Below are 25548 nucleotides of genomic sequence, written 5' to 3' on the forward strand. Positions count from 1 at the left end.
CTTGATTTTGGTTTGGTAATTGGTATCTGTCTAGAAAAATCATTCATTTCATTTGAATTTTCTAATTTTTGTGGAGTACATGCTTTTAAAGTAAGACCTAATGGTTCTTTGTATTTTCCCAGTGTTCTGTTATATCCCCCTTTTCATTTCTGATTTTGTTAATTTGGATACTGTCTCTCTGCCTTTTAGTTAGTTTGGCTAAGGGTTTTTCTATCTTGCTGATTTTCTCAAAGAAACAGCTCATAGTTTCATTGTTTCTTTGTATTTTTCTCTTTGTTTCTAACTTATTTATTTCATCCCATAGTTTGATTTCTCCTCTTGTGTATGTTCATTTCTTTCTGTTCTAGATTTCAGGTTTGCTGTTAAGCTGCTCATATGAGATCGCTCCAATTTCTTTATGAAGGCACTTAGTGCTATGAACTTTCCTCTTAACACTGCTTTCATTAAGTTTGGGTCTGTTGTGCCTTCATTTTCTTCGAATTCTAGAAAGTCTTTGATTACTTTCTTTATTTCTTCCCTGACCCAGTGGTCATTGAGTACAAAGCTGTTCATTTTCCATGAGTTTGTAGACTTTCTGTTGTTGTTGAAATGCAGCTTTAATCATGGTGGTGGTCTGATTAGATACAAGGGGTTATTTCAATTTTCTTGTGTGTGTTGAGACTTGCTTTGCGACTGAGAATATAGTCGTCTTTGGAAAAGGTTTCCTAAGGTGCTGAGAAGAAGGTATATTCTTGATTGTTTGGGTGAAATGTTCTAAAATATCCATTAGATCCATTTGTTTCATAACATCTGTTTGTTTCATTATTTCTCTCTTTCTGTCTCTATGATCTGCCCATTGGTGAGAGAGTGGTGTTGAAGTCTCCCACTACTAATCAGTAGGGTTTAGTGTGAGATTTAATCTTTAGCAATGTTTCTATTATAAATGTGGGTGCTCTTCCATTTCAGCATAAATGTTCATAATTGAGATGTCATCTTGGTGAATTTTTCTTTTGATGAGTGTGAATTGTCCTTCTTCATCTATTTTGATTAATTTTGGTTGAAAGTTTATTTTATTAGAGATTAGAATTGGCTACTCCATCTTGTTTCTTGGGTCCATTTGCTTGAAAAACCTTTCCCCAGCCCTCTACTATGAGATAATGTCTATCGCTGTTGCTGCGGTGTGTTTCTTGTATACAGCAGAATGATGGTTATTGTTTTTACATCCATTCTGTTAACCTGTGTCTTTTTATTGGGGATTTCACTTCATTGATGTTAAAAGATATTAATTACCAATAATTGTTAATTTCTGTTATTTTGATGGTGCTGGTAGTGTGTGTATGTGTGTAAGTGTGTGTGTGTGTGTGTGTGTGTGTGTTCCTTCTTTTGATTTTGGTGGTATTTCCTGTGTTTTCTTGGGTGTACTTATCCTCCCTGTTTTGAAGTTTTCCTTCTAGTATCTTTTGTAGGGCTGGATTTGTGGATAGATAGTGTTTAAATTTGATTTTGTTTTAAAATATCTTGTTTTCTCTATCTATGTTGATTAAAAGTTTTGCTCAGTATAGTAGTCTGGGCTGACATCTGTTGCTTTTGGTGTCTTAAACATATCTGCCCAGGACCTTATAGCTTTTAGAATCTGATGAAAAATCAGATGTAATTATGATAGATATGCCTTTATTTGTTACTGTACCTTTTCCCATTCTAGCTTTTAATATTCTTTCTTTGCTCTGTACATTTAGTGTTTTGATTATTATGTGGTTGGAGAGGTTTTGTTTTTTCTGGTATAATCTATTATCCATTTGGTGTTCTGTAAGTTTCTTGTGTGTTTATAGGCATTTCTTTCTATATGTTGGGAAAGTTTTCTATGATTTTGTTGAAATATTTTCATGGAGATGGAAGGCTTATCCTTTTATTCCTATTGTTCTTAGGTTTGGTCATAGCATCCAACATTCCTTGGATGTTTTGTGTCAGGATCTTTTTAGATTTAACATTTTTCTTTAAGTAAATTTATGATATTTTGATTTCTTCAAAAACATCCTCTATGCCTGAGATTCTCTCTTCCATCTCCTCTATTCTGTTGGTGATGCATACATCTGTAGTTCTTCTTCTCTTTCCTAGGTTTTTCATCTCCAGGATTGCCTCAGTGTGTGTTTTCTTTATTGTTTCCATTTCCATTTTCAGATCTTGATCAGCCTTATCCATTACCTTCACCAATTTGATTGTATTTTCCTGTATTTCCTTAAGGGATTTGTTCATTTCCTCTTTGAAGTTTCTATCATCTTTATAAGATTGGATTTAAGGTCATCTTCTTGTGCTTCAGCTGTGTTTGAATATCCAAGGGCTTGCTGTAGTGGAATGAGGCTTGCTGGGTAATTATTGTGCCATATTGCCCTGGCTCTTCTTGTTTGTGTTTTTACACTGACCTTTAGCCATCTGGTTGTTCCTGGTGTTCCCCAGTGTTCCATGGATGGTCCTGATGCCAACAGGACTCCTCAGAGAGTCAGGCAAGAACCTAGGGCCTGATGATGGAGCTCAGGGAACAATATGCTGCTCACCTCTGCTGACTGGGCCCCAGGTGGAACTGGATGTTCCTGGAGCCCAGTAGACCTTCTGGAAAGAGGACAGTCCTATAAATGGAACTTAGGGAACAGAATTCAGTTCACCTCTGCTGTGTCTCTCTTATGTAGAACCTACAGGCAGGGGATAGGCAGGGTAGAATCTAACCTTGGTACTCCTGGGGCCAAGCATGACTTCTCAGGAGGGAAGATGATAGAGCTCGAAGCGGGGGGGGGGGCGAAATTTAATTCTTTATGTAAAAATAAACAACTTATCTCATTAGTAAGCAAAATTGCTTCATTCTTAATAAATCATGTGTATTTTAAAGAAATATATTAAAATAAATTCCTCTATCATCAGTTAATGCTTGATCTGTATATATAACACTTTCATATACCTATATGCCTGCAGACAAAAGCTTCCCACTCAGAAGTGGTACCAGTAAAAGAAGATTGGTAAGGCCTGCAGTAAATAGCACTTTGATAAAGCACAGAGTGTGTGATTCCGTAAGTAGAACAAAGGTGGCCCTTTACTTTGAGATGATGGCACACTGCTTCAGTCTGTGTCTCTGCTTGCTCAGATTTACTCACATCTGTTCTTAAGCTACTTTGGGTGGATAGTACACACCTCCACATTGAATAGTGCATGCCTCCACACTGAAGAGTGCATGCCTCCACATTGAATGAGATATCAGAACAAAGTTCTCAAGGGAGTACTTAAGACCAAACTGCTAGTGCTGTCTGCCTAACTTTCAACCCTGCACACATATTTTAAACAAATATATATTTGCATTTTCTTACATACAAAATATTTTTAAGAGACAGCGACATGGGCTAGTGGGCAAAAGGTAAAGGAATGTGCCTTGCAAGTCTTCTGATCTGAATTCATAGATTTATTGATATAGCCTATGGAAAAGATGAAAGGAGAGAACTGATTCTACACAGTTGGTTTTTATCTCCACACAATACAAGCCACACAACACACATGCACACATGTGTTCCCTTCACATTAAGAAAGTTTAAATATTTTTAGATTTTGAATTTGAATGTATAAATTTAAAATTGATGCATCAGATTTTAGCACATATTTTTTACTTTATCATTCACCACATTTATTCAGTACTTATGTTGTATTTATTGTTCTGACTTATATAGCTAGAGCCATCTAAAACATAGACGAAAGCCTCTGTCCTCTTGAAGTTTCAAGACTGATAAAGTAAGGATAGATAGTCAAGAAATTAGAGAAATGAGAATATATAAATCGATGAGGCTGTCCTAAATCCTCTAAGGAAGTCATAAAAGATATAGATGGAAAAAGCCTGGCGTTAAAGTAGAGACGTTGAAGGTTTATAATAAGCTTTGTAAGATGCAGTGGTTAACTATTCCAGGAAGATAACAGAACAGCCACCAAGTTAGGTATAAACTGTTAGTGGAGCTTCATAGAGTCCTGGGGACAAGAGAGAAAGCAATTCAAATATGTGGTCAGGAGTATAACAGGCCCTGGAACCTCAGAGCCTATATCAAAAGTGTGTGTTTTCCTCCATGTGAGATGAAACAGTGAGGCACATGAGCATAGGACAGGCATGATCTCAGAGTTTTCAAGATGTTCATTAATGTTGAGTTAAGTTATTCACTCCACCGGAGGGAAGATGTCTAGGTAGAAAGAGAACAGCAAGGAGTCTCTTGTGGCAACCATCTGGGAACTAGCTCCACATTGCTGACAGCAGTGGTGATGAGAGCTGGGAAAAACCTGTTTGTCTGTTGGTTTTTTGTCATCGGGTCTTTTGAGAAATTGACCATGTGTGGCTATAGGGGAGCAAGAAAGGTGAAGAACTGTTACACAGCTTTTGGCCTGACCAATTGCTCTTAGTTTTGATATAAATGAATATGAAAATAATTTGATGGATTTTGTCATATAGTTTTGGAGAGAATGGCCAGTTGATCGCATGAGCCTGAAGCTTGGTCAAAAAGTCTGATAAATGTAGAATTTATTTGCCTGTACTTGCAGATATGTAGGAAACAAGTAAGGTCATACCCAAATGTAGACACAGATCACTTAGCATTCTTAGAGATCAGGCAAGGAATAAGTGAAGAGAAATGTAATTGAACACCTAGAGAGTTGAAGGGGACACCTAGCCAGTGTGATGTTCGCAAAACCACATGAGGAAGAGGCAGAGGGTGACAAAATGATCACCAGCATCCTAACCTCAAGCTGAGAATTAGCCTGGATGTGGTTTTGACCTTCATAAGAGCAGATTCAGAATCAGAACCTCTCCAGAGTCTTCACAGTTTACTATACAGAGTCAAGAAATGGTGTGGTTCCTGTTTTCATAAATCTTCCTGTTTTTCCCAAGAAGGATTTTAGTTCTGTTGGGTAGATGAATTAATAACATTTCTGTATACTGGCCTTTCTAAATCTATCTGGAAATTAGATGGCTAAATACAGAAATCTGTGAGGGCAGAAGTTTGGGTTGTAATCAGGCCATGCAAACAGATCCCCTGGGCTTATGGGTATTTGAAAATGTCATGGCTACACTTGGTAACATGAGAACAATGGCACCACAGAAGGAGAACAGAAGGCATGTTGGCAGAGCATATAAGCAGAGAGAAAACATCAAGTCAAATATTTTGTATATGCATTTTACACAGTATCTGTTATAGTAGCCTCTAAAGTAACTTTGTGAAAATTTTAATGTGAAAAATTTAAATACATTTCTTTCTTCCAAATCTCACTTAACTCTCTGGAAAGAGGTAACTCTGTATGTTTTAAGTGGAGGGTGTAGGCAGCCTCTTCTACATGCTAGATACTGTCAAGCCAATATCTCTTCTGTTGGGAGAACAACAGTAGTGGTTGATGGTAATCACTGTACCTCTCTCTGTAACAGGGTTTTGCTGAAACTCTGATACCTAGTAATGTTGATGTCTTGATGAATCAAGTAATTTAGTTAACAAGGATCTCCAGCCTGTTATTTAAATGACTAACCAGTTTGAAAGCAAGTGTAAGTCTGTGTGCATGGTGGCTGTTGAGATAGAGGCCAGCTGGTACAGGCCCTCATCATCTGGTTCTACAGGGCTGCTGTGTTTTTTGTTTTTTTGGTTTTTTTTGGACATCAGAAAGTGGTTCTGGCTCTATTCTTTCCAGGAGTAGTCTTTGTTTCATCTATTGATCCAGATGAGGCTCTGCTGTGATAAATCCTGTCAAATATGAGACTGGAAGACAGAGTAAGCAATTAATTAACTGAAGAAATCATTCAATGTGAAGTCATCAAGGTCCCATAATTATCATCTCCAAAACAATCATGTAATTCTGTGTCTCCAAATAATGGAATTCAAATGGTTTTTGTGTTGTTTATTTTGTTCTGCTTTGGCTTGTTTTTGTTTTCTTTTTGTTTTTAATTACATGACATCCATATCCAAACTAGAGCTATTCTTTAATATATCATTGATTTCCATAGTTTTCATTTCAAGGAGCTAAAATTCTGGGCTGAAAACTATTGATTCCATCACTAGAGACTGTCGGTCCATAACCATTGAAAACAGAATCTCCAAAAAACTGTGTTTTTCCATTAGATGGGTGGATATAGTAGTATAACTGTAGATTTTGTAAGGTTTTCTCGGTATGATGTATAGGTAATAGTAATGTTTTTATAGAATATAGATAGATAGATAGATAGATAGATAGATAGATACTAGAATAATATGAGCTATCTATTTTAACCTTTCTATTATATTTCTGATTGATGTTCTTTTTTCTTTATCTATAATATTTAAAACACATGGATGATATTGAAAGTTAAGGATGAAAAAAGCCTGAAAATAAGATACTACTTCTACATAAAGTAGAGTAGCAATTCAATATGCCACTGCCTAGTTGATGGGCATATCAGAATGAACATTCAGAATATATGTGAATTTGCAATATGCAAAATTGAAATCATAATTTTCATAATTATGCCATAGAAGTAATGAAGAAAATAATTTAACCACATTTTAAAATTTTATTTTCTATGTTAAGACTGAAAATGTAAAATCTTTCACTTTAGCCAGATGATTACAAAGATCTAGCTCTGCTGATTATTTTTATACTAGAATAATCTTTCATTATTAATCTATTTAAGTCTTATCTCAAGTCTGTTCGTCAGTGCTAGCAATTAAAGAGAGAAGATGCATGTGTTCAATTTCAAGAATTAAAATAATGCCTTGGGAGTAAGCATTTCTTTTCTGTGGTGAATGGATTGTTGAGTTTTCCAATTAGAAAAGTCTCCATACTGGAAATGAGTAGACAATTATGAAGATTATTTTTGAATAGCCAATTTACATATCCCTAATTGTGTTCATTTCTTTTGAAAAATGAAGATTGGTTACCCCTGCATTTGTGTTATTAATACTATTGCCAACAAGGTTCCCCTATGAATGGGGCTTTGAGTGCCTTTCTGGATAAATGTCTGAATCATAAGTAGACTTGACTTATTTAATGAATGAACAATATCCAGAGTTACTAGCAGTTTTCAAAATTATATACACTGTATTTCTTTGGAGTGACAGTAACAACCAAGAGCTGCCTCCTGAATTTACATTTGGCCTTTGCTACCTTACCCAACAAGGAACATTTGCCACTCTTTTATAGGAGTACAGTCTCCTGCCACAAGCACAGCAGTCTGCCTTCTCTGTACTACAGTGGCATAGTGTCATGTGATTAGGAGAACATGATGAATTTTTTGTGAAGAATGACTAGAAAACAACGTTTCAGACTTTTTATATTAAAGATATGCAAATATGTTAAAGGAAATGAGAATAGATATGCAATTAGGAGTAATTAAGTTAGTTCCTTAGTTAAGTTAGTAACTTAGTGTCAGTGGACTTAGCATCCACTGGGCTTAAACCAGGCTGTGAGTTCCATTACGAAAAAAAAAAATGATACCAAAGACATGCATAGCAATGGGATGCTTGGGACATATAGGATTTATAACTATTAACATTCTTTATGTTTGCAAGTATGTGTGGATTTAGATTGTGTTAGAAAGACAGATGCATGAGGAAATGTCTTACCTCTTTGTGACTAGAATGTACATTTCTATAATGTATTCTGTTGTTCAGCTTTTGTATATTAAACTTTTCTTTTTGTGTCCTGGGAGCAGATAACTTTTAGGCATATTGGTTAAAGTCATAAATGAGGCTATGTATGTAGCTCTGTGGTAGAACACTTACCTAGCATGGGTGAAGGTGTAAGTTTAATCCTTTGCAGGACAGAGAAACAGACAGTGAGAGTGACAGTGAGAGATACAGAGACAATGAGAGAGACAGAGACTTACACTGAGACTGACAGAGAGACAGAGACACGGTGAAGACATTCATGAGGAAAGAGGTTAAGAGGCAGCCATTTCATTCCTGTAATGAAACCTGGCCCAAACTGACTAGTTCAAGAATAGACAAACAAAGAACAAACCATTAATCATATTCTGTTGCTGTGATTGTGGGGGTTGTGTTATTGCAGATTTAAGGGTCTTGACATAATAATATTAAAACTTCCAAGATTTTTTTTAAGGCGACATTTGCTTTAAGACCAAGTAAAGATCACAATCAACTAGACACAGTGTCTCTGTGATAAGCATGTCCTACAAAGTAATTAATGTTGTTGGACTTGTTTGCAGCTGATTGCTGTGTTTGATGAACAAGAGCCTCTTCAAAAGATTGAGAGCCCCAGTGGAAACCCTGTGGATCTGCAGAGCCCAGAAGCTTTCGAGACAGAAGTGGCTGCCCAACTGGCTGTGTTTAAACCAATCGGCGGGGAAATCGTAGTAACTCCTTCTGCTCTGAAGTTAGGTAGGTGGATTTTCCAGATGATGCCTTCCACCTGGTTGCATATTGCATCAACTTTCTGCCTTTCTCCTCTGTGAAATTTATCATGTTAATATTGTTATTTATAAAGACATCTGGTTTGTCTCCTAAGATATTTTTCTAAGGTTCTTTTCTGCTGTTGGAACTCAGGTAAGGAGATGCAGTTTTCATCTGGAACTGAAGGTGACTCCCAATTGCATGCTCCCGAACAATCACACTGCGAGTCAGACTGTAAGGAATGAGGCTTGTCTGTTTCCAAGAAGCACCACTGTTTTTATAAAGTTCATTATTTGGAAAAAGCTAAGGGTTACCGAGAAATCCACACTAGAGCTAAGGTTCCATTTGTGTCTTAGTCATCCTGGTTTTCTTCACATATATGGTAGACATTGGAGAAAACAGTTGGGGAGTTAGTTTTGAAATTTGAAATCGCCTGATTTTTGTTTTCCAAAAAGGAGAACAGTTTACCTGGTGGTTTTATTCAGAATTTTTTGGCTTAATATTTGTTTGAAAAGTGTAGGAAATGAAAATAAGTATTCTTCTGAAATTTCTGCCAAATCACGTATCTGTTTTTGTTGATACTTCTTAGAAATGAGTTTAGGTCTATCTGGTAACATGTCACTTTCCACAACCCACTAACTGTTGGTGTTTAAAGTATATTCTGTTTGGGTCAATTGTGAACATAATAATCTGAGTGAGCTTATTTAGACTTAATTCCCATGTCAGAAGGACAGACACAGTCCCCACTTCTCAAAAGGAATCAATTTTTTCTTAATGTTGAACACACACTTAAAATTGTAAAAATGTAATTAGCAAGAAGGTTGGACTAATAAATCTCCTGTCAATCACAATGACCAGAAGTATATTCCTAGCACCCACAAGGTGGAAGGAGAGAACCAACTCCTTCAAGTTGTCCTCTGATTTCCACTGGCATATCTTGGAATGCATGTACAAATACACACACACACACACACACACTCTAATAGGAAATATTTAAATTTTAAAAATAATGCATAACATCTTTCCCCTTCATTTGAAATTCAGTATTTGCTGTTGCCATCTATGTTAATACATGTCTTTAACTGCAGGTCTCAGGACTTAGTGGCAGGCAGATATCTGTGAGATCAAAGCCAGTCTGTCTACATAGTGAGTTCCAGGACAGCCAATGAGCTACATAGTGAGATGCTGTTTCAAAAACTAAAATAAAATTACTGTTAAATTTATTATATATAGCCAAACCAAATAACCTTGTTTGGTCTTGATTTTCTGAAACGCTTCTGTAGTATCTCTTTTAAAACAAACCAAATGGAAATTAATGACCTATGGTCTTTATAATTTTCCTGCATATTTTGGAATCAAAGCTCACAAAGCAGTCTGCATAGATGGTGAAGGGCTGGTTGACGGCTGCTCCTCTTCTGGAGCCAGGCTTGTGGCTTCAGCAACCTTGCAGCCCCATCTCTCATTTGCATAATGGATGCCTTTTTATCCATTATGCAAATGGTATGAGAGGAAAATTAGGCAATAAGGGAAGACGAAAGGAGAAAATTGCTCTTGCTTGTTTTAATATTCTATTTATAAGCAAGTGCTGTGGGCTTCAAAAGACAGACTCGGGGTCTCCCTGACTTGGGAAGCTCATCTCCACCTTTCTCATGTGGGCTTTCTCAGGGAAGAAAGCTTGCCTCCATTTTTATTTCACACCTTCTTTTGTTGGACCATCTGATCAAAATAAATAGTGGTGTTGAATCCAAGAAGAAAACCCAACTCACATTCTCTTTCTTTCAAAGTAGATTCTTTTTCTATTTCTAAAAGACTTATTTTACTTTTATTTGTTTGTGTTTGTGTGTATATGTGTGTATATTAGAGGCTAGAATAGGATATTGAATTTCTTGGAGCTATAGGCTCACAGCTGTGAGCCACTGGATAAGGACGTGGAAGCCAAAATCAAGTCTACTACATAAAAACGTTCTTAACCACTGAGCCGTCTCTTCTGAGCCTCTCTCTGTTTGAAACTGATTTTTTTTTATTGTATGGGGACAAAAAAATATATTGTTTATTCAATAGAGTACATATCAGACACTACCGTAAAGAGACTACATTGAGTGATTTCAACACTTACACCTTTATTGGTCAAATTCTTTTAAGAGTTAATGTTGTTTAGTCATGTTTTAATATTCTCTTTCTCCACAGATGAGGAGTTGGGACAGAGTTTAGTATCTCCTCCAAGTCACACACTGAGTAGGTGGCAGAGCCAGGATGTGAACTCTTGCTGGCTCAAATGTTAGGAACCAGTTCACTATACTATTTCTAAGATGCTGTCCATAGGATAAATTATTGATAAGACTTCCTTGGAGTTTACTTTATGGATATGAACTGAAGCACAGAAAAGGCTGAACATTTAGACTCACACATCCATGTCATTAAGTTTAATGATGTCATAGATTAAAAATAATAGAAGCTAGCATTTTTTTATGTTGCTTGTTTCTATAACAAAACAACTGACAAGAGGATTAGACATTTGGTCATAGTGAACTTACAGTTAGGAAGCAGACGCCTGTCTTCTAGGCATTTCCAAATCTGGTTAAGTTGACAGTGAAGACCAACTGTCACTCATAACTTCTTAATTGAAACAACTTTAGAGAAATGGTTGTCTTTCAAATACTTTATTTTAGTTATAAAAAAAAATCCTCAGGGTTTTATTCTGGTCAAGAAGTTAAATACATAACACATCCAGTTCTGTCTCTGCCCATTCCACTTTCCTGTTGGCGTTCTCACAACAGGAGGTGGTCCTATATCGGCATGGGACTGGACAGTACATATCCATGGCTCTTCTGGGTTGAGACTGCATTATGTTTTGAGGTGTACCCCAGCTTCTTCATGTCAACTTAGGGAGGGGGTTGCCAGAAGAGAAATAGCACATCTGTTCCAGGAGCTTATCATGAAGGATTCTTAGACAATGCCAGACTCGGAGCCCTAGGCCTTCATGGGCTCTTGCCCAGTGTGGCCTTCATCTCTGATCATTTTTCATGGCTGTTTATCCTACCTACCAGCCACCGTGAGCTGTTTATTATTTAGCAATTTCTTTCAATTGTCTATGTCTTTGTTTCAAATGTTGCTCCCTTTTTCTGACTCTCTTCTTTGTTTTTGTTCAGCTGGTAAGCTCCCTTGTGCTATTTCTCTCTAATCTCAAATGCTTAAATTCTGTAAAGTTTTGTCTAAATCTTTGAGGCAATGCTATATGCAAATTACAGCAAGTAACTTTCAGTTTTTCACTCAATGAAAATATTCCTCTAACCTAAAAAGGTTTGCAATTCCATGTCTTATAAACTAATTGTGTGTGTGTGTGTGTGTGTGTACATTTATATTTAATTTGTAAGCTAAGTTTTAAACCAAGAGGCAATAACATAATTCTGATGTCATTTATCTAAATTATTTCTACCATGAATTTTTTAGTTGATTCTATAATGGCTAAGTAACTGGCCCAGTCTCAGTTCTAACAAATTACTAATTGACTATCATCTTTCATCATATATCCTAGAAATAGCTAACACAACAATCTCCTTAAGAAAAAATCTGGAGATGAAACAGCAGCTAGAATTGTAGAGAGTTATACTTATAGAATCTATTTGGACTTCAAAGTTGTCTGGTTACAGAATTTTCAACCCCCACAAATAGACCAACATAGTCAACTAACCTGTACCCTTGGGGACTCCCAGAGACTAAATCACCAATCAAAGTGCGTGCGTACAAGGGCTGGAACCTAGACCCTCTGAACATACAGCTTGGTCTTCCTGTAGGTCCTCCAACTACTGGAGTTGGGGTTAACACTGAATCTGTTGCCTGCATGTGAAATCTGTTCTCCTGACTGTGTCGCCTTGTCTGGCCTCAGTGGGAATAGATGTGCCTAGTCTTGCAGTGACTTGAGGTGCCAAGGTAGGTTGGTATCCATGGGGAGCCTCCACCTTCACAGAGGTGAAGGAGAGGAGGAAATGGGGAGGAGCCAAGGTGGGGGGGACTGGGAGGAGGGAGACTGTGATAGGGATGTAAATTAATAAATTATTTTTTATTATTATTATAATTATTATTATTAAAATAAATTAGTGAGAAAATCTTTAGAGCCCATTAGTACTTGTAAGCAATTCCAGTGATTTGAAAAATTTGTGATTCTAGTTAACAATAACATTGTTTGTTGCTTACAATCTGGGTGCTATTATATTCTCCAACTCTCCAAAGTAGGTTAGGTAAAAGGGAGACAGGACTATAGGATTTTGTGAATAGATAGTAAGCAGAGTCCAGAAGCTTCTTAGAGGTTCCATAGCAAGGAGCTCACCTCTGCTCTAAGGAATTATGCACCCCTTAGTATAAATGTTATAAATACAGTTACATAGGCTTTTAGAATTAGCAGTTGTCTAAGTGATTGACACTGTTTTGCAAATGAATATGTGAAAGTTTCAGTTCCTGTGTGCTCTGAAGCTGAATGAGTAGTTGGTTTAAAACTGCAATTAGAATTGGGTCTCTAACACTATACCTCTTCATTTATGTGACATTTTTTGATGAACTGTATATTTCAATTATCCATGCCCTTTAAATACTAGATATAGTAATAATAACACTTCATATCCTTTTGGAATTGAGATAAAGTATAAATTAATAAACAGATACTATGAGTAATTATAAATTTAAAGCTAATGAAAGAACCAAGACTAGAAAGTTGAGGTGCCTCAAGTTGCTTTTTATTATGTTGCTGGCTATTGTCCTCTCACTTCATACATGCCGCATGCTGTGTGTGTGTGTGTGTGTGTGTGTGTGTGTGTGTATGTGTGTGTGTGTGTGTGTGTGTTTGTGTGTGTGTGTGTGTGTGTGTGTGTGTGTGAGAGAGAGAGAGAGAGAGAGAGAGAGAGAGAGAGAGAGAGAGAGATCTTATATCAAATCAGCATGTGAATGGAATCACGACAATACTTATACTACAATGTAGGGATCTTTACATCTTTGCTGACATGTCAAGTTTGGGGTCAAACTGAGGGCTTTTACTTTGAAGTTCCGAAGAATAAGAGTCTTCTATCTTTTCCATGACTGTCCTTTATATCACCTTTTTGATCAGTGGTACCTGATCCTTTCTTCTCCAAAATATGTTATGTAGCTTCCTGGGACTTGGGGGAAAAAGTGACCTAGAGCTGGTACAAGTCCCGAGTTCCAAATGTGTGTTCTCAGCCATGTAACTTGTCTCTGTGATGATTACAACTTTCTACACAAAAACAGATGAGGCCCCATCTGGATAAAAGTGAAAATTTTAAATGAGGATCCCATAGATTGCTCCTGGTTGTTACCATTATCTGCAGCTTCTCATTTATAAAGGAAGCCTTTGTTTTTCTTCTGAGAGCTGTTATTGTCTCTGGAGTATTTCACTGACACCTCACAGAGTTTGAATCCATCGCTGTGTCCCTGTCACTTTCCAGCTCATGACCCCAATTAATTAGGAGTTTTATTTTGTGTCTTTTGATAATTTTCTCAGTACTTGATTGAAATTTGCAATTTGGAGTTCAAGCTTACATGAGAAGATAGTCCTTTAGTTATAAATTATTTTAGCAATGCAATTTAAATAATGTTTCAGGATAAAAAGTACTTTGGATTTGCCTGTTGCCACTCCTGTGATCTGTGTTACCTAGATGTAAAGAAATCTGATTAAAGTTGGGAGTTGAATTAATCCTAGCTTTATTCTCTCTCCTTTAAACTTTGAAGATGAGGTACTTTCTGTTGTGAGTGAGTCTTGTTTCTGAGACTTGAAAGGTGCCCTGGATGCTTTATTGTTTCCATGTGTGTTTGTGCTTCTTCAAAACAGAAATGGAAATTATGATTATATGTTTGCTATAATAGAATTATTTTCAAAACACCCATTTCTCTCTTCTTTATTTTTCTTTCAGTAGTTCTCAGAAAACACTGTGTAGCCCTAGATTATTGTTGGAAATCCCTATTATTTTCTACTGAGTTTGAGTAATTCAGGACACAAAAGCAACATATGGGAACATTTTTCTCAGTTCTTAAGGAAACCAAATCCCGTTATGGCCCTGATCTTCAGGAAAACATAACGAAGAGGGAACCTTACTCTTTTAATTACGCTGTAGTGTGTAAGTAGCTGCTGTGCCCATAATGTGAGTTTAAGTCTTGGCATCTGATCCTAGACAAACACACTCACACCACACACATAGCAGAACTAAAGCTCACGGTTGGCTTGGGCTCCTGAGGAAGCCTTTGAATCCCCACTACAAAGCACTTAAGCCTGTGAGGGCTCCTTGTTGCTAGAAGTTCTCTCCTGCAGGCTGGAAACCAAGAGTTAAAATTACCACAGAACTGAGGTCATTTGCTTGGGTGAATCCATAAGTCATAATTTGGTCGTTGAGTTTCCTCCTATTTGTTTCATTTGAGGCTGATTATTCAAAAGTTAGCAGCTTTAGAAGGGCTTTTTCTTTCTTTTCTTTTTTCTTCCCTGGGAGCCTGGTATTTTTCCCCTGTGCAAGCCAGATGAATGATGCTGTAATTAGCTATGGTGACCTTGCTAGGCTATCATCCATCAGTCATGGCCACATAGTCAACAAAATGTGTGCTGCTTTTCTGGTATGATGGTAACTAAATCAGGACTGAGGAGCTGACAGCCTGTCTAACTAATTCTGGGCACCATTCTTCTTTTGCTATTGTTATTTTGGTTTTTATTTTGTTTTTTGTTTTCAGAGTAGGTGAAATGTTGCCTGGGGTGAGGGGGGTTGGGAAGGGGCAGGGAGCAGGGACTAACAGGTTATTCACTAAATATCTAAAATGTTTGTTGGAAAACTGCCAGATTATACTAGTCAATTGAAAGAATCAAGTCAATACTAATGCAGCCTAATCCTAAGAAATACTGAACACTAATTACTGCAGAGGAGTAAGTTTTGTTTGTATCCAGCTAAGCACAAAGCTGAATACTTTGCATATGGCTTGCACTTTGAATATACAATTTAAAAACAACTAGCATTGCTTCTCTCACAGAGGAATGTTGGGTGTGTTCAGACTTCTACCCAAGCTGAGTCCCTACCTCTCTACATGATGAGGTTTGCATAAAAAGCAGCCTTTATTCTTATAAATGGATTTTAAATAAGATATTGCTTATGAAATGATGCAATGGTATATTTTGGGAAGAATATATGACCATCATATAAACTTCTCTTTTTATCTCTTTTATGTTCATTTAGACTTAGATCTTAGTCTCATTTTCATTTTTCTGACTTATCTTTAGCTATCCATTATCTCCTTTCCTTATTTTTGTACAATATACGTATGTATATTTGTTTCACTGGTAAATGGTTTTATTTAACACATAAGTGAATGCTATTTGGTATACGCTAAATAGAAAATTGTTTGTACAGGGCTTACATTTCACAAAAATATAAGAGAGTACCTAAAACACAGACTTTGATACTTGGTCATTTCTAGGCGTATTTCATAAGTTGATTATGTGACCTCTAAAAAACAAGTTTGTCACCTCCCCTTTGGCCTCTTACCAATGCTAAACCCACACTGAGATGGAGTCTGCAGATCCTCTAATAAACAAACAGAATGAAAGGTCACCTTTCCCACTGTTCACTTGATATTAGACCCCTGGGTTTTAAGCCTCTTTTGCAGATTGCTTTTAATAGTAAGGGCAGTGAAGCCACATTTGCAAAGGCTTGGTCCCTAAGTACTGAAAAATATTCTCGGTGACTCTGTCATATTCTCTTTGTTGAGCACCCTGGACCAATGATAAAAGTGATTTGTGATTTATAATTTTAATGGAACGAAGAAATAATAAAAGAAAATATGTATGTGTGAGTTCTCCTCTTTCCTTTATTTTAACCCCAGTCTCCTTCCTTGGGAGCTCTGCAGCTCTCTGCTCTGTTCTAACCATCATAAGAAGCCAAGACAATGCAGGCAGAGTTTTCCTTTGCTTTGGGAGCCTGCATTTAGCTTGACAATTACAATATGTTGTTAATTACTTTATTATGAGTCCTTTTCTCAAACAAGCATTCTGAACCACATGACTCAGATTTTGAAACATACAATTTGTAGATATGTGTGTATTTGTAGTTTTCTCATTACCCCTAGCCACAGTATCATAATCTACCTGATTTCCACCTGCCATTTATATTTGGAGAATCTTGCTTAAAATCATAAAAAAGCTTAAAATATGATAAAGCTTTTTTATGGATATTATAAAACAAGGTTTAGCCATTTGTATTGTGTGTGTGTGTGTGTGTGTATGTGTGTGATTCTTCCTTCTGCCCAGATGGGCAAAGATTAAAAAAAAAACCCACTAATTTAATTATTTACAGAAGATCCATCTTAAGGACAAGTCACTCAGAGTTGGACACGCTTTCATGCCTGGCTCAGGACTTTCTCATTTGCTTTGACTGATAAAGCTATATGATGAATTATACTTCAGTATGTATACATTTGGTGATTTCCTTTCATGCTCTACTAGACATTTTTCTAGAATACTGATTTGGCCCAATGAAAGTAAGAAATCCTGAAACAACTTGATCTGTTCGTACTCACATGCACAGCAGTAAGAATGAAGCCTTTGCTGAGCCATGGCTGCATCAGGAAGTTAGCTCTCTTTTGTTTACCCTTTAGTGTTCAGTAGGTAGAACATAGGACATCCTAGCTATTGCCACCTTGTCATTTTGCCTTTGGAACCATGCATTCATATTATGGAACACAAACAGTGGCTCTCAGTCTGTCAAGGCATTGGCTTAATCAGAACATTTTACAAGCTATCAGAAAGTACCAATACCTTACAAAAAATACCAGGATAATTCTGCTTACTAATCTGTGTGACTGTGAGATGATATGAATTCCTCAGACCTCTATGGATCGAAGAAGTCTAGAACCTTGTTTCCATGTATAAAATTAGAAAAAAGGAAAGATATGATACATCTTATTCTCCTTGGTTTAGATGAACTACTTAGCTAATGACTTACTGGATGTGATCATGGAAACTGAGTAAGCGTTTTATATTATCCAAACTCATGCAAAATTGTGATACTTCTATTTGGGCTCGTAGGTAATATTGTCTAGGAGAAGCTGTGACTTTAACGCCCATATTTCTAAAAACTATGGGAGAAATGTTGTCTGTATGCTTTTAATATACAACTTCTCCTTTAAAAAGTAGCCTAGCTGCACAAAGTTAGGTAGGTGGTTTGCTGTCATCTGCTGCTGGAAAACTATGAAGATCAATTAAACTTCACTTGTGTTTGTAAAATAAATAGACTTCCTACCCCAGAGATATGAATGCATGAGGCAAGCTCCTTCCTTTAGTCACAGTTCAGGAATAATGTCCTCTGACCTTGTGACTTTAGTTTGGTGTTGCAGTTAACTGCCCTTTTAGTAGAGGGCTCAGCATTAGCACAGCTAACATCTGCTCTTTGTAGAAGGCTAGGCTTAAGAATGTAACTATGGAAATCAGTGTATTGAGTGTCCATGCTAGAAAAAAAATGATGGCATGCCTGTCACCAACTTCAGTTAATCAATAATTATTTATTGATGTCTCAGGAGATGAACAGCATTATGCAAGGCTACCAGAGGAATATAAAATAACACAAGTTATGAACTCCTTCCCAAGCAGCTTGCGATCTCTTTGACAGAAAATGAATTACTGTGTGATTCTCTTAACTTAGTTACAATCCCATTTTTATAATTTGTTGCTGTTCTAATAGAGAGGCTACAATTACCAAACCTTACAGGTGAAAAGACTTGTAAGTTAGTTCAGATGCTCATGAGCCCCTCACAAGCCTGCTATTCATCATGAACATGGCCTCCCCACAGTTGGGTTAATTGTTTTGACTTTTATTTGGCTCTCAGTTCCTAGTAAAGCAAAATAAGTTTTCAGACTGTGTGTAGTTCCTCTGTCTTTGGTTTGGACAGTGGATGATCTTAAAAACACCTCAGACTCCTCAGTCTTCCCATTGTAGCCCATAATGGCCTCTGCTGCCCAAGGAGCTCTCCCAGGATTTAATGGATTGATGGATGACTGTCTGTTTTCCCTTTATCCATCTATTCATTCATCCCTCTCCCTGAAGACAGACACTCCAGGCCAATATGCTTTTTTATTTCTAAACATCGAATACAGAGAGCATGTTGTTCCACTGGTAAACTCAGCAGGTATACTTCTTGTAAGAATTACTTGTGCCTAAAGAGAAAGAAGTCTAAGACCCACTGTTTCTCCCTTTCTCTGAGGATTTCCTAAATTGCTGGCTGGCTTTTTCCTTTCCACAGCTTTATAATACCTCACCCTGATTTATGTGTGAGACACAGTCATGTTTAAGTAAATTCATTTCTGCCTCACTCTTCTTTTAACTCAAAGCATTACTCTCTGGTTTTGTACTGTGGTGGATGTGATTACCTCCTGTTTAAAATTTATTACATTTTGGGCTGAAGAGGAGCGTCATGGGAGATTTTCTTTGAGAAGATCAATGAATAAGTTTTGTGACTTCCTGTTTTCTATAGCAATCAAAATTAAATTTATCAAAATCAAAATTTAAAACATTAGGAATTTATCAAGTACAAGCAAGACAGTTCCATGGGTAACACACTGGCTGTGCAAGCTTGGGGGGCCTACATTTGGATGCACAGAATCAACCTAAAGTGGTTGTCTGTAATCTCAGCTGTCCAGTGGCAGTATGGGAAATACAGGAACATTTTCAGAAGCTCGTGGGCCATGCTAGCCTGGCACATGCACAATGAAGAGACCCTGACTCAAGCAAGATAAAGGAGGAAGACCAGTGCCTAACATTTTTATCTAACCTGCACATATTTTCCTTGGCACATGTATACCCATTTTCATACACAAATATGCACACATGTACTACAGCATCTGCCATATACATAGAACTCTTCAAGAATTGGTTTTCTCCAGAAGAACTTTCTTGACTGCCTTACTGCCCCATTTTAGAAATAACATTTAGCATATGTTTGATAATACTCACTGAGTTGATATCATGAGGTTCTGCCATGTCAGCAAGGCAAAGTTCCTAGAGGCTGGCAAGATTCTCTTCTATAGTTCATGTCTCCACACTCAGAACCCAAAATATTTTACATTTTGCATCTAAGGCAGTAATGAAACAATTAGGAATAAGGAAGTTTTGAAATCATACTACATATTTACTCCATAGCAGTATGGCATTGAAATTAAAATCATAAGCCTCAAAGCAAGTCTGATTAAATATGACTCTGCCACCTACATGCTGTGAGAATTCAGGAAAGTCACTTAACCTCACTGTGTCTGTTACCTCATTTGTCACCCATGAATGGTAATGACCTGGTTGTATTATTGTGAGCAAAAACTGAGGGCATTTGCATGTATGCTTAGACTAGATCCTGTCAGGTAAGCATTAGAAAACCGTTAGACATTGTTATTTTCATCAGATTTATTGGTTATTTTGAATTAAATCTCTTTGTATTCATGCAAACATCTTTTCATCTGATCCTGTCTTTTTTTTTCTTATTTCCCGTTTTCAATTTTCCCGCCCATGAAACCATATTCTATTTTTATAAATATTTATATTCAGGTCTTTTATCACTTCCTTTAAACCATGAATTTAAATCTTTTGTGTGCCTTTTCCTCAAGCACACATATTAGGTAAAATAGTTTCTTGAAGACGAAGCAGTAGCCAGGACATTAATCAGAATAGCGTGTGCAGTGGCTGCTGGGTTTGTGCAATACCTTCCAGCATGTGTTTAGAGATTTGCAGGAGAGCAATTGCTGTGAGCCTTTTCATCTTCATTTAACTCCAATATTTACCCTTATGTTCCCATCCTTACTTAGCACACACTTTTTAAGACTTTTCCTCCACTGCTGTAATGTGTGCATTACATTTTCAAATACCTTTAGAGATGGAAACTTTTTATTAGCTTAAACTAATTAAAACTAGCTATCCATATTGATTACATGGTAATCTTCTCCATTGAAATATAAACAAAATCAGATTTGTGTTCAAGGTGTTCACACTCAGTATGTTGTCATGTCTTGTATTGTTTTCTTCTCACTGAGAGAATACACAGATGGCATTTATATATACAATGCACTGGCATAGCAGGGACGACCCTTAAGTAACATCTCTGTGTATTAAAGTGGCTCTGTCTTTATTGAATAACTCTTTCTTGCTTACTGAAAGAATTGGTTGTTTGTTTCGATTTTTGTAACTAGAAGACCATGTTGGGAAGCTTAAGACAACTATGGCTCTGGTCAGCTCTGAACATAACTTTAGAGCTCCCCTAAACCCACTCCTTTCACAAGACACTCAAATAGTAGAGAACTCAAATGGCCAGTCCACACAGATGCTGGCTTGCTACCTACCTAGCAACCCTATGAAATCCTGTGCCAACAAATTCTCTTGCAGTATTGTGAAAATGCTAGCTTTCATTTCACATTGACACCAACTTACTCCAACACAGAGTATTCAAGATAAAACTAAGAGAGTTTAATTAAGTAGAAAATGCCTCAAAACATTTTCCAATTATGTATTTTGAAATGAGTAAGAAATTGTATTGGTGCAACTAAATGATAAAAAAAACAGTTCACTATTATTTTTTAAATCTACAAATTTACTTTGGGACTCAGTTGGTATAGAATTGACAAGACAGGAACTGGTTACTGCATAAAAGGAAAATCAATCTGTTTTATAAATTAGAATATATTTTGTATGACTTGTCTTTCTCTTTGTTTGATTTTACTAAAGGGGAGAATTCTAGATTGCATATGACCAAAGAGGAGAATTGATATAATTGCCAAAATGTAGAAAAATTGAAAATGTTTGTCCTAAGGTATATAGATAATTGCAATAGTTTTTGTCATGTTTTGCTTAGATTATTTGGATAGTTGCCTCCATTATCCACCTGATTTAGTGTAAGTAGACACAGCTTGATTTTTTGTGGGAGACTGTTACAGATATTTTCCTAACAGACTCATTAAAATCCAAATGATTGATTCTGCAAAACTTTGGTATAGCCAGTGCAATTGGGATTGTACAACTGGTAGTGAGGCCTGATGTATTTCACACATGAGGTAAGAATTTCCTTATTTGGTAGTTGCATTCTGAAATAATTTTTGATTATTAAGCCTTTAAGATATGTTTGTTTACCTTTTTGGTTATAATTAACTAAGCATATTATTTGGAATAACACTCCAGTTTTTTAATTGAGATCATAGTAAACAATACCCCCAAAAGTCTTCATGAGTGTGGTATTGGCTACTTATTGCCATGATCAAATATCTAACTTGACGCAGTATATGGTGAACAAATGAACAATTTATTTAGGTCCATAGCATGAGATGATACAGTTCATCATTGCAGAGAAGGTGGGGACAGGATTTTGGTTGCATTTAATCTGCACTCAAGAAACAGAGAGAGATGAATGCAGATGCTCTTCAAGCTTTCTCTTGTGAGTTTCCCCTCCTCTCCACCATTAAGTCTAAGCCGCAGCCTGTGAAATGCTGCCACTCTGTTTAGAGAAGGTCTCCATGCATAAGTTCAACTTCTTTGGGAAAGCATTCTCAGACATGCCTAGAAGTGTGTTTTCCAGGAGTTTCTAAATCTAGTCAATATGGCAACGAATATTAAAAGTTTGTTGTCTATGTTGATTGGGAAAGGAGAGTACACTAGAGAGAGAATTTTCCTCAAAGAAATTGTAATGTTACATTATCAAATTCAATGATGGGGCTAGGTTGATAATTCACAGAGAATAATTCAATTTATGAGAAGAAAATTTAAAGCATGTTTTAAGTAACTAAGCCAGTGTCATCCAAAATTTCAAGATTTGAGAAAATTTTCATTGCATTTGTAATTTAGTAGTTAAATTGGCAAAACAATTAAAAGCTGTATTTTTTTAAAAGACATGACTTGAATTATTTGACAAGTAATAGTTTTTGTTAAATATATTTGTAATAGTCAGGATTTTTCAATGTTCTCATTAGTCGATTGAAAAAAATTAACACACTTTTCATATGTGTGGATTGATTTATTCCACTACTTTATCACTGAAATTTTTAGAGTTTCATATTGAGGTTGAATTTGAATTTGGCAAACTGGCTTCGTGGAATTTTAAAGTTAGAGCAATATCAGCCAGGGTTCCTAGGAGCATACTTTCATTTCTCTACTTAATGAAAATGACGTTAGTATTAAAGGTAAATTGATGTGTGTTAGATAAAGGGGATGCCACTGGGTGTGGTAAGCTATAGATTATGGGGAGAAGCACTTGAGCATCAAAGAATGCTCTGGGCCTAGGGTTTAGAAGAGGTGCCTGCTCCTCCTATAAGACACAACTATTATGATTAAAATGAAAAAGACTATTTGAGTACTGCATGTGGGATACCTTAACCCCAACTTCTTGCCAGTCCCGGTACTTACGTAAGGAGGTACTGATGTGGATCTGTATTTTAAGAGCCTCAAGTGACTACTAGGCTCTGTTGGGCAGAAGGAGTATAAGCAGGAAATGGAGACGTCATCTTGGGGAATAACTCCCTTTCACCACACATCCGCTCGCACTCCTGATGATTTCACAATGTCTAATTTCACTACTCAATGCAGCTCTACAGGCATGGCCCTGTGCATCTGTGTTGTGTGTCGAGAACCTATCTGGTTCTCTTGCCCTCTCAGGTGTTTCCTTTCTATGTCTCCCTCATCGTCCGTTTTCCCCTTCCTCTTATTATATCAAGTCCTTACCTCTTTCTTGCTATTCTCCCCTTTTTACCATCTCTTTCTACTTTTTTGCCTTTGAATTCTTTTGTTGTAAGAAACCATTCTACAAAATCACATATCTGCTGGTGCCCATCTTTCTGAGAAATGTGCTCTGTGTTATGTTGGGTCGAGATTGAAGACTTAAATGATGAATATTAAAAGGAAGCATATTCTTTGTGTCATTGAAGAATTTTTGAAAAATGAGAAATATAGAATGTGTACAATTACAACGCCATGAGAACATGTGTAGTTCACAAAGATGTGGCCTAAAGAAAAAAAAGAAATGTGCCTTTGTGTCATTGTCCTGAACCACAGGCATACACACAAATAGATTTTGCCCAAATGGTCAGAGGGTCTGGCTTAAGCTGTGTTGAGCAGCCAACTCCCAATCTGGCTTCAGTGGCAGAAGGCACTCCTTATGCCAATGTAATTATATGTGAAGTCACACGGTAGCCTCACGAAGAATCTGAAACAACTGACAAGGGTTTTGAAACTTAAAAAGGAGGCTAGGGGTGAGAGATCTCGATTAGTAGCAAAGAACTTACCTCAGGATCTCTGTGAAGGTGTCAGACCTGCTGCTACATCTGCTGCCTTTGGAGGTAACATCTGTTTGTCAACCAAACAGAACTAGTTTCCCTTAGTTTCCTTGCTTTGGCAGGTGCCAATGCTGGTTGACAGGATACCTCACAGCATACAAAGAAATAAGTTTATCCAGTGTTTTACAAATGCATGGGTAATAAAAGCATCAAAATAAACTGCTAAAACATCTTTCCTTAAACCAAGTCTATGGAACTAGAAAATGTTATGGGCAGAGCAAATCAAGCCTCTGTGTGATTTATCTCAGCATTGGCAACTATTAATTTGTAATGATCATCACTTTCCCTCCATTAAATCACAGCCTTGCCTTGAGCTCGCCCATCAAGTTTTGCAATATATCACATTAAATGGAAAGACCAGTATGACAGCCACTCTGATGGTGACTTTTGCTTTTTGTGGGGCTCATGTCTTTCCTAGGAAGAAACTATTCTACAATTAGTTATTACCTTAAGCACGTTCATATTTCTAAAACATGCAAGTGACTGTACACTGTGGGTACATTTCAGTACTCTGAGAGGATTCTTACATTCCCTAGGTGACGGCATTTCTGTATTTCTCAGTATGTTCTAGGGAGGATTAAAAATCTTGGACCAAAAAAAAAAAAAAAGAAAAAGAAAAAAGCCCTCCTAATATGATAGCAGCCAGAAGAATCACTGTGATCAGAATGACCTTTTCAACGGATAATTTGACAGACACTTGATGGACAGCATTCTTCCATCTCTCAGCCAACCTTTTATCTCCTTGCCATAAAATGAAGGAATGAAATTTTAACTCAAGAGATAAGATTCTCAATAGTCATTTGTTGCATATCTCTCTCGGTGCAGTTCCTCAAAATTTGAAAGCTCTCTTTTTTTTTTCAAGGTATTTTTCATTACCTGGAGGCAATATTTCCTTTAGGGAGATATTCTAAAACAATAGTACAGGTGCTGAATCAAATTTCCCAGGTGTGTATGTGACTCTGTGGTTCCTTAAGACCATTGGCTTGCTGTATTAAATGGTACTCTTGTGTCCTATAAGACTCAAGGCAACTTTCAGAAGTGCCTTTCCTTATACTAAGAGAGTAGCTTTGACTTTGACAAAACTGTGGACTGTGGAGCACCCAGTTAAAACATCCTGAGGAAAAAAAAATAAAATTAAAGCATTTACTGGTGAAATGAAGGCAATCAATTTGCAAATAAATGTGTTTTTAAAATGTAGCCCTGGGGTGACATGCAAATTCAGAAGACTAATATTTTCTCTGGGAAAAAGGTATTTTCTCTTGAATTCTGAAAATGACACCAGAATTGAATGTTTGTTGATTGGTAACATATATACTTTCATTAAGAATGTTTTTGTAGTATTAGCTTTGTCAAAATATAAAAAGATTTTATATAGTTCAGTGACACAAATTATAGAGGTGTACATTGTTATTTATATGTTTCTCCAAGTGTCTACTTTCTACAGTGTTTGCATCTGGGCTCTGGGACATTGTCATTTTTGAGTACTGTTCTATCTTTATCCCCTGATAGAGTGCCTGGGATAGAGCAGTGAGTCAAAAAATATACACTCAATGTATGCATGAGTGCATTGAAGTAAAAATAGCCTCCACGTTGATTTTCATCTGTTCTTTATAATTTGTCTTCACTATTTTATACAGGGGCCTTTTGGTTGACTTTTTTTTTTAGATTGGAACTCAATTTTATGTCACTACTTTTATACAACACTAAATACTAAACATATATCAGAAAATTTAGATACTTGATTTGTCAGTTCATATGGGGAGGTATTTCATTCCATTATTTTTTCTCTGTGAGTTTGCTATGTTTTTCCAGCTGACAATGAGAATTCAGAGGGTGACATATATATAT

The 25548-nt window shown here is 36.7% G+C and overlaps 1 protein-coding gene across 1 annotated transcript in view; it reads left to right on the top strand.

Annotated features, from left to right (window-relative positions):
• The window catches only part of Pard3b (par-3 family cell polarity regulator beta), a 951194-nt gene that overhangs the window by 324865 nt on the left and 600781 nt on the right, over positions 1-25548 (top strand). Inside the window, exon 4 of the mRNA XM_028765737.1 lies at positions 8183-8354. Within this exon, the coding sequence (XP_028621570.1) occupies positions 8183-8354 (172 nt within the window). The remainder of the gene's footprint in view (positions 1-8182; positions 8355-25548) is intronic.

Source organism: Grammomys surdaster, unplaced genomic scaffold (assembly GCF_004785775.1).
Source record: "Grammomys surdaster isolate TR1022 unplaced genomic scaffold, NIH_TR_1.0 165, whole genome shotgun sequence".
Classification (NCBI taxonomy): Eukaryota; Metazoa; Chordata; class Mammalia; order Rodentia; family Muridae; genus Grammomys; species Grammomys surdaster.